The sequence below is a fragment of the Gopherus flavomarginatus genome, chromosome 2, assembly GCF_025201925.1.
Source record: "Gopherus flavomarginatus isolate rGopFla2 chromosome 2, rGopFla2.mat.asm, whole genome shotgun sequence".
In the NCBI taxonomy this organism is placed as follows: Eukaryota; Metazoa; Chordata; order Testudines; family Testudinidae; genus Gopherus; species Gopherus flavomarginatus.
In genome coordinates this window covers 3,018,531-3,033,179 of record NC_066618.1, presented here as the reverse complement: position 1 = coordinate 3,033,179, position 14,649 = coordinate 3,018,531, and the positions used below count along the sequence as shown (strand labels likewise).

The following is a 14,649-nucleotide window of genomic DNA, read 5'->3' as shown; positions in this document are numbered from 1 at the left end:
GCATCCCCCTGCCTGTCTCCGACGCTGCGAATCCTTTACCCTGCGTCCCCCTGCCTGGCCCCAATGCTGCGGAGTGTTTACCCCGCGTCCCCCTGCCCAGCTCCGACGCTGCAGAGCCTTTACCTCACATCCCCCCACCCGGCCCCAATGCCACAGAGCTTTGCCTGTGTCCCCCTTCCCTCTAGCAAGCATAATTATACCTGCAATGCACACCCTGGGTCCCACCCCTTACAAGTTATGGGCGTGTCCCATTGGGGGGGGGTCATGAGTCTGAGGTCTTTGTTGCACCTCTTTTGTACCCCATGGGAGGGGTAAGGAACGAGGTTGTGCTACCGTCAGGGACAGGCATTTCTTTGGCCTTTCAGTGTTTTATACCTTCCCCCCAACCCCCTTGTCCCTCACGAGTGGTTGCTTGACCTTGCCTTGAGATAGGGATAGGCAGTCTTCAAGTGTTACCTTCCCACCATGCCCAGTAACACTTCGACTGTTATCATCTCTTCTACACTTCAACTGTTCTTATCTGTTCCCGTTATACTCAGGAGTGGCACCAGCGTTTCTGGCGCCCTAGGCAGAATTCGGGGGGCGGCATTTTGTGTGCTCCCCATGGGGCAGGCGGCAGCTTCCAGTTCCGTTCCCATCACGCTGCCAAAGGACCCTCCGCCAAAAAGCCGCAGGTGACAGCGGCACTCATGGTCAATTGCCTGCTGTTGTTTCCCGCGGCACGTCAGCAGGAGGTCCTTCTTCGGCGGCGCAACAGGAGCGGAACCGGAAGCACCCGTGCACCCCGTGGGGAGCGCACAAAATGCTGCCCCCCGAATCCTGGCACCCTAGGTGACTTCCTAGGTTCGCCTAATAGAAGTGCCGTCCCTGGTTATACTAATAAACCCATCTGGCCAGGCAGAAGCAACACGCATGGTGTCTGTCCTTTGTTCACACATACTAGTAAGAATGTAAGTGTATCAAGAATCAAACAAGCAAACAAGGCCCGATATTCTATCTCAGGTGAAAATACAGGCCTGAATCCTACATTATCACTTGCATTCCTAATACCACTGAACACAGAGCTCTGCATTTGCTGCTCCCAAAGGAACAGAACACACCCGCTCAGGATCCCCGCTCCTCGTCACACAGCTCTGGTACATGTATAGCGACAACAGCGATACGTTTAACATCAGAGAACTGGGAATCAAGCGAGGGACAGAAAGAATTTGGAAACAAACGGTTCCATATGAAACAAAATCATAACATGCTCACTAGCACCTAAACAGAACTCTCAAGGCACGGCCCTGGCTCCTGCAAGCTAGCTGACCCCCGTCCTTTCCCCAGCCTTTTCAACCAGTTTGGCTAAAACCCAGCGGTGAAAGTAACTTACAGGACTTACCCCTACTGCTGGAGTCCTGAGTGGGGCGTGGCCTCTCAAGATTTAAAGGCCCTGGGGCACCGGCTGTGGCTGGGAGACCCAGGGCCTTTAAATCAGCCAGGGGCTCCCAGCTGAAGAGGTGGCTGGGAGCCCCCCAGGACTCAGGGTCAAATTAAAGGGTTCGGGGCTCTGGCTGCTGGGGAGAACCCCGAACTTTGCAGGGCTGGGGCAGGGATTTAAAGGGGCCTAGAGCTCCTGCTCCTGAGGGGAGCCCCGAGCCCTTTAAATCCTGGCCCCAGCCCAGCCGATAGAGCCATGGTGGGGATTCAAAGGGCTCTGGGCTGCCCGCAGCTGTGGGGAGCTCTGAGCCCTTTAAATCTCAGCCGGGTTGGGATTTAAAGGGCTCTGGGCTGCCTGCAACGATGGGGAGCTCTGATCCCTTTAAATCTCAGCCAGGCCAGGATTTAAAGGGCTCTGGGCTGCCTGCAGCCACGGGGAGCTTTGAGCCCTTTAAATCTTAGCCGCGGCCCGGATTGAAAGGGCTCTGGGCTGCCCGCAGCCGCGGGCAGCCCAGAGCCCTTTCAGTGCCCGCTGTGGAAGCTGGTGCGGTCCAGCACGGCGCACTTGCTCCTGCCGGTATGCCGTATTGGACCGGCTTACTTTCACCTCTGCTCGAACCCCTTCCCATAAGATCAAGCCTGCTGGTGGTTTGTTCACATAGATTGAAGGAGAACTGGGGGTTCATCTACACCCCAGATATACTGTAAACAGGATAAGCCCAAGTGTTCTTGTTTTGTCCTGCAACCTCCACAGTCTAGTGACTAGCATTTTGCTCAGTCCATTGTGAATTGGACAATACTTAATTTGCACATGGCTGCAGAAATAAAGGAAGAGGGAGTCTCTCATCAGGACCCTAACTGGGCCCTGGGTGATCATTACTTCCCACTGCCCAGCACAGATGGAATGAGGTTGAGTAGTGCCTTTATGTGAAAAATTAACTGATTATGCCTCAAAAAAGGTTTTTAGTGACTTTCGACTATAAAAGCAACACGAACAAAATAAGAAAAGCAAAATTAAAGACCAGCACGGAATAAGGATTAATATAAATGGCAAGTTATACTGAAGACAAGCACAAGTACATGTAAAATTATTATTCATTAGCTATTTATTACTATTTTAACACTATAATATCAATACAACTTGAGATCAATTCTGTCCAAGCAACCAGACTTCTTCACTCCATAACCTTAGCCTGCATTCACCCAAGAATACGTTACCCTTCAGTCAGCTGTTTTCTGCACAGCCAGGTACAGACGCTGAAGTGCATGTCCCTTCGGTTCGGGGGCGTGGGTCAGGTTTCTCTTATGTTCAAAACACACACACAGTCCTGTGCCTTCACACTTTTTATCTGGTCTGTCCACCATGTTTTAAAACAGATTGACCAATTAGGGTCAGCCAAATCTTTATTGTGGTTAGTGTTGCCACCTTGGCTGTATAATTTATGCTTGCTTATTTCCTTGTGTGGCTTTGACTGTATAATTTATACTTATGTATTTTCTTGTAGCCAATTGTTTTAATTGTGAGTTAGACAAGCTGTGCCCCGTGGCACAACTTATCTTCTTTTATAGGGGCTAGAATGTGTTATCTGGTTGCAGTGCGTTTTGACCACAGGTCTTAGCTTACTTCTGCAAAGGTTGCCCTTTGCCTCTGCCAGGCATGCCCTCTTCACCTCTGCCAAGCGTGCCCCCTTCATCTCTGCCAAACGGAAGTTTGAGGCATAACACTGGCAATGCCTTTGTTCATTTTAAGCTTGGCCAATACTTTTGCTCAATTAATCACAGTGACCAGCCAGAATGAGATGAGCACCAATTACCCCCTGCCTGACAGGAGTTTGTGGATCACCTGTCAGTGACTTGCCTTAACTCACCAACCTAGAAAACAGAGTTTTAAGCATATTTTCCATATATGCATCTTAAAATGATGATGATAATCAGTGTGACACAGGCTTTCATTGGAGACCCTACATGACATTTATGGGCCGGCTACTGCGTACACACCAGACCCAGGGGATCCTTGCACCCTTATGTACCCCTGTGCCCACTGCCAAGAGGACCTCATCGAGTGGTTGTAGTGGAGTTTTCTTAGGGTGGGATGCAGCCTGAAGAAGTGAGAATTGATAAATCATTCCAGACACCCGGTGAAATTTTCCTCTTGCTTTTACACTGCTGTGAATCCAGAGTGACTACACCTGGAGCTGAGCAGCATATAGACAGCTGCACCGCATGCTGTTATACACGTACCAGAGTTTGGCTTGGGGGCCCACCAGCCCTGTGCCATGTTGAAGTCAGGGCTGAAAAAGCTCTTTGCCCTTCCTGATTTGCATCATCACCTTACACAACGAAAACCGCGTCCTCTGACCAACCCCCAAACCACATCTGCTGGAAAGAAAGTACTGAGCATAGAATAATGGAATATCAGGGTTGGAAGGGACCTCAGGAGGGATCTAGGCCAACCCCCTGCTCAAAGCAGGACCAATTCCCAACCAAATCATCCCAGCCAGGGCTTTGTCAAGCCTGACCTTAAAAACCTCTAAGGAAGGAGATTCCACCACCTCCCTAGGTAACCCATTCCAGTGCTTCACCACCCTCCTACTGAAATAGGGTTTCCTAATATCCAACCTAGACCTCCCCCACTGCAACTTGAGACCATTACTCCTTGTTCTGTCAGCTGCTACCACTGAGAACAGTCTAGATCCATCCTCTTGGGAACCCCCTCCAGGTAGTTGAAGGCTGCTATCAAATCCCAGCTCACCTTCTCCACCAGTCACCCCCTGGGCTGGGGCAAGTCGCTAATGGGAGGAACCAGCCCCCACCCCTAACATGCTTCAGGGTCGGTGGTTTTTGGACCCAGAACCAACTGCTGTTACTGGCGCCTTAGGAGTGGCCTGGCCGCGACCCCCGCCCCACCGAGCGGGGCTGAGAGCCGCGGCGCGGGTCCGGGCCCTGAAGCTCCTGCCCGCTCGCACGTGGCCGCGTGGGGGCGGGGTCTCCGGTAATTACACACGTGGCGTTGGGGGGTCGGAAAGCGCCGCAGGAGGCGCTGCCCCGGCGGAGCGGGAGCGTGCGGAGAGCCCGCGGCTTCCATGTGCAGGGTCAGGACTCGGGCGCGGGCTCGGCTGCAGCGGCGCCCGGGCCATGGCTGGCGGGGCCGGTGCTCGGGTAGGAGCCGGGGAAGCAGCGGGTGCTGGGCGGGCCCTGGGGGTGGCTCCCAGCAGGACGAGGGAGGGTCCTGGAGAAAGGGGCTGGGCCGCTCGCGGGGACCCCGCACACCGGGAGTCGGGGCGGAGTTTGCAGGGCCCGGGAGGCCTCCTGTGGGGCTGCGGGAGGAGCTTCCCCTGCTCCCGGGAACACCTGCCCCGCTGCTGCCCCCGCCTCGCGCTCAGGGGAGCTGGGGGGGCGGCCCCCGGCCGTGGGGCTGTAACTGGGGGGGGATTCCCAGGGCTGCCATCAGCTGGTGCCAGGCAGAGCCCCCCCCCCCGCGGCAGGGCAGGGGGTGGGTCCCCTGGCCCCGTTCCCGCGGGCTCTGATCGCCCCACGCCGCCGGGCACCTGCACTCCATGGGATAAGCCCTGGCGCCGGGACTGGGCTCCAGCCAGGCCTTGCCCAGCACGGGGCGTGTGCAGTAGGATGGGGCCGAGACTGGAGCAAAGAGCCCGACCAGGGTGCTCCTTACATGTACCCTGTCTCCTGTCTCCCTGCAGGTGTCACGCTCAACCCTTCTGCCCTTCCCAGTCTGCTGTCTGGGCAGAGAGACAAGGCGGGTGAGGGAATCTCTCTTGTTGGAGCAGCTTGTCTCTCTCCCCAGCAGAAGCTGGGCCAGTTAAAGATCTGACCTCACTCACCTTGTCTCTCTAATCTCCTGGAACCGATGGGGCAGATATGCCAAACCTGTGGAAAAAATGCAGCAATTTGGGCTTGTTTGGGGGTTAATTACATGAAAAGAACATAAGAACGGCCAGACTAGGTCAGACCAAAGGTCCATCCAGCCCAGTATCCTGTCTACCGACAGTGGCCAATGCAAGGTGCCCCAGAGGGAGTGAACCTAACAGGCAATGATCAAGTGATCTCTCTCCTGCCATCCATCTCCATCCTCTGATGAACAGAGGCTGGGGACACCATTCTTTACTCATCCTGGCTAATAGCCATTTGTGGACTTAGCCACCATGAATTTATCCAGTTCCCTTTTAAACGCTGTTATAGTCCAGCCTTCACAACCTCCTCAGGCAAGGAGTTCCACAAGTTGACTGTGCGCTGCGTGAAGAACTTCCTTTTATTTGTTTTAAACCTGCTGCCCATTAATTTCATTTGGTGACCCCTAGTTCTTGTATTATGGGGATAAGTAAATAACTTTTCCTTATCCACTTTCTCCACATCACTCATGATTTATATACCTCTGTCATATCCCCCCTTAGTCTCCTCTTTTCCAAGCTGAGGTGGCCTAGCCTCTTTAATCTCTCCTCATATATAATGTGCTCATATATAAATTGGCTTGTGAGTTGCTTGTTGACTAGTTTTTTGCTTGTAGCTTGTTGCCGCTGCTCTTTTTTTGATCGCTCCTGGCAAGCAGGGCAAGGCTGCAGCGGCAAGGGGGGAGAGAGTCAGGGGTGTACAGCAGGCCCACTACAGTCCCAGGCTGCACTCTGGGGGGATCTAGTCACATAGAGTATTGGGGGTTCTTGGGGATTGGCTGATTTTGGCCTTGTTTTGAAATGGGATTAGCTTGATTTGGGGCTTATTGTGAAAGTCGGGGTGCTTATTCACCATGTGAAAATTGGCCACAGCACTTCATAGCCTGCAACCGGCTGCTCATGCTCTAAAATGCAAGGAAGTTGGTGCCGTAAACACGGGACCTCCCTCATGTAACTGTTAAAAGCCGAAAAATAAATGTCAGTATGAGCCCAGCATGTTCCAAGAAAATATTTGCATTCAGAGCTGTGAAGAGCATGGAAGAGATGCAAAAGTGTTGGGCTGTGCTGAAAGCCCACTGGAGTCCTAGAAAGACTTGCATTGGATCATCCCCCTGTGAGATAGACCACGCAGATGTGTTTTCGCGAGAAGCCGTAATCTCCTATTAGGTGTGGAGATTGTATATGTGCAGTTTGTAGAGGCGATGGATTGAACACACTGTAAGGAATAACCCACTAGTTGGGGCACAGAAAGGCAGGGTGCAGAACTATATACTCAAAAGACAAAACCTCTGGATAGTAAAGTGCCTCCAACCAATCAGGACTTTACTTTTCTCTCATGCAAGCGCTATGTCACTGACTGGACGTTGCTCGGGAGGTTCTGATTGGTCAGAAGGGGCCTGTAGCAAGTGATTGGCCAATGTATTGTGGAGTTCCAGATGTCTAGGAGGAGTGGAGGAGAGGCCTGTGTGTGTAGAGATGGAGCAATGAGGAAGCCATGTAGCGGCAGCAGTAAAGCTCAGACTACAATGTCTAAGCTCCTTCAGAGCTTTTTATCTCTTTGTTGAGGTGCTCAGATACCACTGGATAAATTAGTGAGCACTGACTCTGTACCAGACACAGTTCCTATTCCTAGGAGTTACCCATGTCCAAAAACGAGACTGTGTCTATGAAACATCCACAGCAGAATAAAACCATGCTGTACAGCATAGAAACATGTCCCTCTGCCTGGCTGAGTCTCAGGACACTCAGCACCTACTGCTGATGCATGTCCCTCTGGATTTTAGGTGCCAGTGACATTTGAGGACATCACTGTCTATTTCACCCTTGAGGAGTGGGAGAAATTGACAGAATGGCAGAAGGCGCTATACCGGGAGGTGATGAGGGAGAATTATGATCATCTGATTTCACTAGGTAAAGAGCAGTTTTCATTGTTCGACTGCGTGTTGGAGGAGCTTTTACGTTCCTGGGTGGGATCAGAGATTGAGGCGAATATCTGATCCCCCAGCTTTCCCCGTACATAAAAAGTGCAGAGTTTTTGCAAATGAACATTGAAGTGCCAAGTCCTGGCCTTGCTGTGAGTGATGCTGCTCAGATGCGGGTGTGGATTGCTAGCGCTGTTGAGAGCCTCTTGCTCCAGGGGTGGGAATGGGGAGGTTGAGCACAGGGTGGAAGGAGAACCTTGCAGACTGTTGTGTAATCCTGTCTTTGTGAACAGGATATCCAGTTCCCAGACCTGCTCTTGTGTTGCTGAACAATCCGGAGGAAGAGCCATCGCTCCGGGAGCATCAGGATCTGGAAGAAAGAGAATTACCTGAGAGTGAGTAGAAACTTTCCTAGCTTCTCTGCCACAGAAACCATGAGCAGGTTGCTACCATCTGAGACAAGAGGAGCAATCAGAGATGAGTATTTGTGTTGGGCTATGTCAAGTATAATTCCCAATTCTGGACCTTAGCGTCCAAAATATGGGTACTAGCATGAATTCCCCTAAGCTTAATTACCAGCTTAGATCTGATAGGCTGCCATCAATCAGGAATTTTTAGGGCCTGATACCCTCTGGTCCCCCCAAAACCTTTCCAGGGGACCCCAAGACCCAGATTCCCTGAGTCTCACAACAAAGGGGAATAAACCATTCCCTTCCCCCTCCCCTCTTCCTCCCAGCTCCTTCCTGCCCTGGGAACACTAGGAGATCGCCTGATTCAACTTCTTGAATCACCACACCGAGAGGAGTATTACCTTCCCCCTCACCCAGAGGCCGTACAGATTCAAGCTGCGTGAATCTAACACAAAGAAAAAATGTATCCTTCCATTCTCCCCACCAATTCCCTTGAACCTTAACTAGGAGAAAAAAAAATTAAACAGGTCTTAAAAGCAAAACTTTTAATAAGAAAGAAAGAAAAAAGTAAAAGGTTTATCTCTGCACTTTAGATGGTAAAAAGTTACGGGGTCTTTCAATTATAAACAATAGAAAGAAACTTTCTCCAGCAGAAACACAATTTAAGCTACTTCCAGCAAGTACACATATGCAAATAAAAAAAAAACAAATTAAAAGACTATGACCGCCTTTTCTTACTTACAATTCTGAATAGATAAGAGACTGTAGCAGGGAGATTGGCAGAAACCTGGTTGCACCTCTAGTCCCGTCCAGGACCCAGAGAGAACAAAGCCAAACCCAAAACCCACAAACAAAGGCTTCCCTCCACGAGATTTGAAAGTATTTTGTCTTCTGATTGGTCCTCTGGTCAGGTGTTTGCAGGTCACTGTTTGTTAACCCTATACAGGTGAAAGAGACATTAACCCTTAGCTATCTGTTTATGACAGGCTGTATTGGGAAAGTGATCCAGGCTGTTATCAATCCCAGGGACCCATGGGGCAGTTTACTATCTAGTGAAAAGAATGACTTTTTGTTTTGGGGAGATTAACTGGAGGACGAGATCCAATGGAGTGTGGAGCTGGAGTGGAGAGTCAAGGATTTTTAGAGCAAACACAGAATGGATTGATATCTGAGTATCCAGGAAAACTCTGAGGCTTGGTCTACACTGGGAGGGGGATCGATCTAAGTTACGCAACTTCAGCTATGTGAATATCATCGCTAAAGTCGACTTACTTAAATCAACTTACCACGGTGGCTTCACGGCGGTTTGTCGACTGCTGCTGCTCCCCCGTCTACTCCACCTACGCCTCTCGTGGTGGTGGAGTCAATGGGGAGCCCTTGGGGGTCGATTTAGCGCATCTAGATTAGACACAATGAATCAACCTCTGGTGGCTCGATTGCTGCCTGCTGATCCGGCGAGTAGTGTAGACATACCCCGAGGGGTCCATGCTGTGAAACCTGTGTTGTCTAAACAGGACTTACTCCTGCAAGTGTGCTCCTGAAGTCTGCTTCAGAGAAGCCCTCAGCTGCATTGACCTTACAGCTTAATTCAATACCACACACTTTTTGGAAAACTGTTCTAACATCCAGCCAGATTTTTGTCACCCCTGTCTCCCCTTACTCCAAAGATAGTCCCACTGATTTCAATGGGTGTGCTTAATGCAAGAGTGGCAGAATCAGACCCGTAATTAGGTCAGGCTCACGCTTGCTGCCGCAGCTGTAGCAGACCTGCGTGACAAGGGCTGAAATGTCTTGGAAGCAAGTGTTAGTTGGTAACAGATTTGGTTTTTGCAACCAACATATGTGGATGCCCAGAATGTTTTTTTTCTTTTTAATTCCAGCAGCTGATTTCAGGCTCCTAATTAAGGAGGATGAGGATGATAAGGAAACTGCTGAGAACCTGGGACAACTCGAGACACCATTCAGAGACCCAGAAAAGGAATATAATTTGCTTTTTTCCATCCAGGGCAGCCGTGCTGTGGGGAGAAGAAACAAACTAGCTCAAGCCCACCTGAAAGGAAAGCATGTTGAAACCACAAATCCACAGCAGCTCAGCCCAGATGAGAAACCTCACCAATGTAGCGAATGTGGGAAAAGCTTCCAGAAGCGTGGGAATCTGAAACGCCACTTTCGGACGCACAGCGGGGAGAGACCCTACCCCTGCCCGGAGTGTGGAAAGAGCTTTCGCCAAAAGCACCATCTGGTAACGCATCAGAGAACCCATTCAGGGGTGGCGCCGTATAACTGCCCCCAGTGCGGGAGGAGCTTCAGCACATCAGCCCACTTTAAAACACACCAGAGCACGCACCTGGGGGAGAGGGTGTTTCATTGCCGCGAGAGTGGGGAAGGCTTCCAGACACACAGGGTTCTTCAGGTTCACCAGCGAACTCACGCTGGGGAGAAGCTGCATGTGTGTAACGACTGTGGGAGAAGTTTCAGCTGTAAGCAAACTCTTAGGGTCCACCAGAGAATCCACACTGGAGAGAAACCTTACAGAAGCCCTGGCTGCGGGGAAAGCTTTTGCATGCCCGTGCATCTCAAATTGCACCAGCAGATCCACATGAGGGAGCGGCCCCATACGTGCGACGAGTGTGGGAAAAACTTCTGGAAGAGTGAGCACCTGAAGAGGCACAATCGGATCCACACAGGGGAGCGACCCTTCGCATGCACGGCGTGCGAGAAGAGCTTCACCCAGAAGCAGCACCTGGTGAAGCACCAGAGGACCCACACGGGCGAGCAGCCCTACCTGTGCAGCGAGTGTGGGAAGAGCTTCCGGATACGCAGAGATCTCGGCGTTCACCAGCAAACCCACACGGGAAAGAGGCTCCATGTGTGTGAGGCTTGCGGGAAGAGCTTCAGCCACAGACAATCGCTCGTGAGGCACGCGAGAACTCATGCCGGGGGGAGCGCCTACACGTGTGACGACTGTGGCGAAGGCTTCGCGGTGCACAAGCAGCTCCGACAGCATCGGCAGAGTCACGCTGCGCAGACGGCCTCCGAGCACACCTGCAGCGAGTGTGGGAAGAGCTTCCGCAAGAGCGAGAACCTGAAGCGCCATTTTCACACGCACACAGGGGAGCGCCCATTCCTCTGCACCGAGTGCGGGAAAAGCTTCATCCAGAAGCAGCACCTGGTGACGCACCAGAGAACCCACACGGGCGAGCGGCCCTACCTGTGCAGCGAGTGCGGGAAGAGCTTCAGCACCGGCGAGTGCCTGAAGATCCACTGGAGAATCCACACGGGCGAGCGGCCCTACCTGTGCAGCGAGTGCGGGAAGAGCTTCCGGACACACCGGGTGCTGAAAGTTCACCAGCAGACTCACACCGGGGAGAGCCTCTTCATCTGCTGCGACTGCGGCAAGAGCTTTCGGCACAAGCAGACTCTGGTGACGCACCAGAGGACGCACACTGGCGAGAAGCCCTACAGCTGCAGCCTTTGTGGAGACGCCGTCAGGACTCTTAAGCTCCTCAGGATGCATCAGCACAAGCACACAGGGGTCCGGCTTTACACCTGCAGCGAGTGCGGGAAGAGCTTCCAGAAGGGCAAGAACTTGAAACGCCACTATAAGACTCACACGGGAGAGAGACCTTACCAGTGCACCCAGTGCGGAAAGGCCTTCAGTCAGAAGCATCATCTCCTCAAGCACCAGCGAACCCAGCACGGGGACAGAGCACATGTGGATGGGGGATACGCACCCGTCTTCCCCCAGGGTGAACGTCTGCAGTGTCCCCTGGAAAGCCACCTGTACAGGGAGGAGCTGAGTGGGGAGCTCCCATTCCGGGTGGTCATTGTCGATGACTTTCCTTTTCCTGGCAATGAGGCACCGGGGTAATGGCCTATCTGGAAGGAGATGGCAGATGAACATCTCAAGCATTGGGAACTGAATCCAGGAAAATCTCTTGGGTGAGTGAAGATCAACAAAAGATATTGGAGATGCTCCCAATTGTTGTGAACATCTAACGAGCCACAAGAAATCCAGGGTAACCATCTACCCCTTTTAAATATGGGGAGATGTAGAAACACATATCTGGGGGAAAACTCTTCAGCAAAGTGGGCCGCCTTATGGACTTAAGAATGGCAGGAATCTTTCAGGTGTATGAACTTCTGGTCAGCCAGGGAAGGCTGTGAGAGTGAGTTTCAGAAACAAGCAAGGAACCGTTCAGCACAAGGGAGCCCACGCAGGAGAGAGGCCAAATCAATGGAGCGATCGGGTGTATGACTGGAGATCGCTGAGCAGAGTAATAACCAAAGGAAGGAGACAAGATGTCTAGCGTGGCAAAAGGGGAATCAGTGGACTAGCTGGCTGAAACGGAGCAATGGTAAATGTGGGCTGAATAACAGTCTCCGAAAGGGAGACCTACTCGTCTGTGACATGGTCTCCCAGAGGAAGTGGTGGAAGCCCCAAAGCTGGGACCTTTTAAAAGAAGATTGAGCAAAGCCTGGGGGAGCGGTGTTGCCATGGCAAAGGGGAGGAGTGGTTAGGGTGACCAGATGTCCCGATATTTAGGTGTTTGTCCCACGTCCTGACCTATCTTTGGTCGGGACACAATTTGTCCCAATAGTTTTTTGCTCCACCGGCAGCACTCGGCTTATTATCTTTTTTTTTTTGCTCTGCCGGCGGATCCCCTTCCCCACACATGTCCTGATATTTTCTCCCTCTCATCTGGTCACCCTAGGAGTGGTTGAGGTGGCTTAATATGTCTCTCATGTTCAGCTGCAAAATCAAGTTATCATCCACAGCAGACCAGTGAAGCGAGAAACCAGGACTCGAAGACGACAGCTGGAAATGAAAACCAAACCCAACCCACCTACTGTTCAAGGGGATGCCCCGTTAAGGCCAGATCCTCAGCTGGTGTGAACTGGTATAGCAACAGTGACTTCAAAGGCGCTATCCCAGTTTACACCACCTGAGGATCAGGCTGTCCTTCAAAGGGGTGTCCAGAGGAAGGACGTGAGTGGATTTGCCGTTTGACAACGCTCCAAGTAATCACCCTGCAATGAGTCCTCCTCAAATCCATAGGCCAAAGGCATCCCTGATGTAAATCTCCTGCCTTCAGTGGCAATACACCAGTGATTGATTTGGCCCTTGGTCTCATACTATAAACAGGAGAGGAAGCATTGCCAGTGTTTTGTGTGTATTTCGCTACTTAAAGAAACGAGCTGGCTGGGGTGTCACAGACAGGCCAACCAGTCGTCCAGCCTTGGGTGCAGGATATCCCATGTGCTTTGTTTCAAGGCAGTTCTATTAGAAACGTACCAAAGTTTAGCTGGAGAAAAGACCTGACGGGGGGTACAGATGGGTTTTGTTTCTTTCATTGTGCCCATCATGGAGCAACCTAAAAGGTCAAGTAGGAACACACCCAGTAACCCCAGAAGGGCTGAAGAAAGCTCCTTGCTCCAGCTGGTGCAGAGAGAGCCTCGTGAAGCAGGTTCCTGCAGGCCAGTTACAAGAGCCCCGCTTGTGATGCTGAGCTCATGGGATAAAGCTGGGAGGCAGGTATTAGCCACATGAGGAAGAGCCATCTAGAGATGTGGGGCTGGGCTGCTCATGGCATGGAACGTTCTGCCCACCCGCTGATGCCAGGGAGAGCATGCAGCACCGCCTGGGAGGGGCTCAGCACCCAGCATCTTGTGCATCTTCTGGAAAAGAAATCCAAATGAGAGGTCAGCTCTGCCCACCAGCAGGGGAGGTGGGCAGAGGAGAGAGCAGGCATTGGAGGCTCTCTGGTTTCCATGGGCGCTGTGCAAGAGAGGGCCAATAAATAGATTGCCCTCAACAGGAGTTGTGGCTGAATTTTGTCCAGAGGTCTAATGGTGAGAGCATTGTGGAGAAAATTCAGCCCAGGCAGATAGCCTGTGCACCTCTCAAATCCCACTTCAGCCAGCGGCCCTGGCGTGCACACACGTACGCTGGCACTCAGTGAGCGAGCACAAGTATCACTAGCAGTGTGGCTGTGGCAGCAGTGGAGGCACGACTGAGCTGGGCTGAGTACAAACACGCCTGAAAGCAGCGGGTCTGTGTTCTGCATGGCTCAGCTGTGCCTCCACTACCCGTGCTGCTGCCGCGAAACTGCTAGTGATACTTGTGCTAGCTTGGTGCAAGCATGCGTGCACAAGCAGGAGCCTCGTGCCCTCGCACGGAGTGTAGACATAGCCGCATAGCGAACAGCTCACGAAGTGTAGCCACAGAGGCAGGTATGTTGTGAGCCGCAGCCTAGGAGCTGTGAGCTCCTGAGTTCTGACGCTGACTCCCTTGGGGGCTTGGGGAGATCAGGTACTGTCCTGGTGACCTATTTCCTGATCGCTCGGACACAGGGAGGGTTATCTAGCACTTGAGCTTGGCTGCAGCTCGTTGTCCCATAAGGAAGTTAGCGGTGTGACGGGAGAGCAATCCGTTTAGCTGGGGTGGCTTGGACCCTTTGGGCGGTATCCCTGTTCTGTCAGAATGTGCTGACACTGTACCGAAATGAAAGGGAGGGACTCATAGAGTAACCCTCAGCTGCCTGCTCTCCCCATGGCCTTTCTGGGGTGGGCGGGTGGGGGGGGAGGGAGAGCTCTGAATCAGAGGGTTGCTGGATCTAGCTTGTGTCTGTTCTGCTGGAGGCTCGGCATTAAAGCAACAGCAGGTGTGTAACATGGAAACACCTGCTGCTGCTTCATGGAATCAATTTTGCTGATTCGTGTTCTGTTTCCTCTGCCCCCTGCCTGCATTTTTACCCAGTGGCAGAGAAAAAGAGCTGGGTTCTGTTAGCGCTCAGCTGTGTTAACTCTCATTTGCCACCTTACCTCAGCCTCCCCCCCCCACACTGCATTGGTGGCAGCACAACGAGTCACTGTACTCTTGGGGACAGTGTGTCTAGGGGTCCGAGTAGGGGACTGACGAGTCAGAGACTTATTTTTGGTAAATATGGTTTTACAGGGATACTGGGGCATGGGACAAAAAGCACAAAC

At 52.1% G+C, this 14,649-nt stretch overlaps 2 protein-coding genes across 4 annotated transcripts in view; both read left to right on the top strand.

The window, feature by feature from the left end:
• Positions 1 to 14,649, top strand: part of LOC127045845 (zinc finger protein OZF-like) — a 265,245-nt gene that overhangs the window by 141,301 nt on the left and 109,295 nt on the right. The gene's annotated exons all lie outside the window — the stretch shown is intronic.
• On the top strand, positions 4,503 to 12,818 carry LOC127046000 (oocyte zinc finger protein XlCOF6-like). The gene is made up of 3 exons (XM_050942901.1): positions 4,503 to 4,578; positions 7,543 to 7,644; positions 9,540 to 12,818. The coding sequence occupies exons 1-3, from the start codon at positions 4,503 to 4,505 to the stop codon at positions 11,528 to 11,530; spliced, it is 2,169 nt and encodes a 722-aa protein (XP_050798858.1). The 3' UTR covers positions 11,531 to 12,818.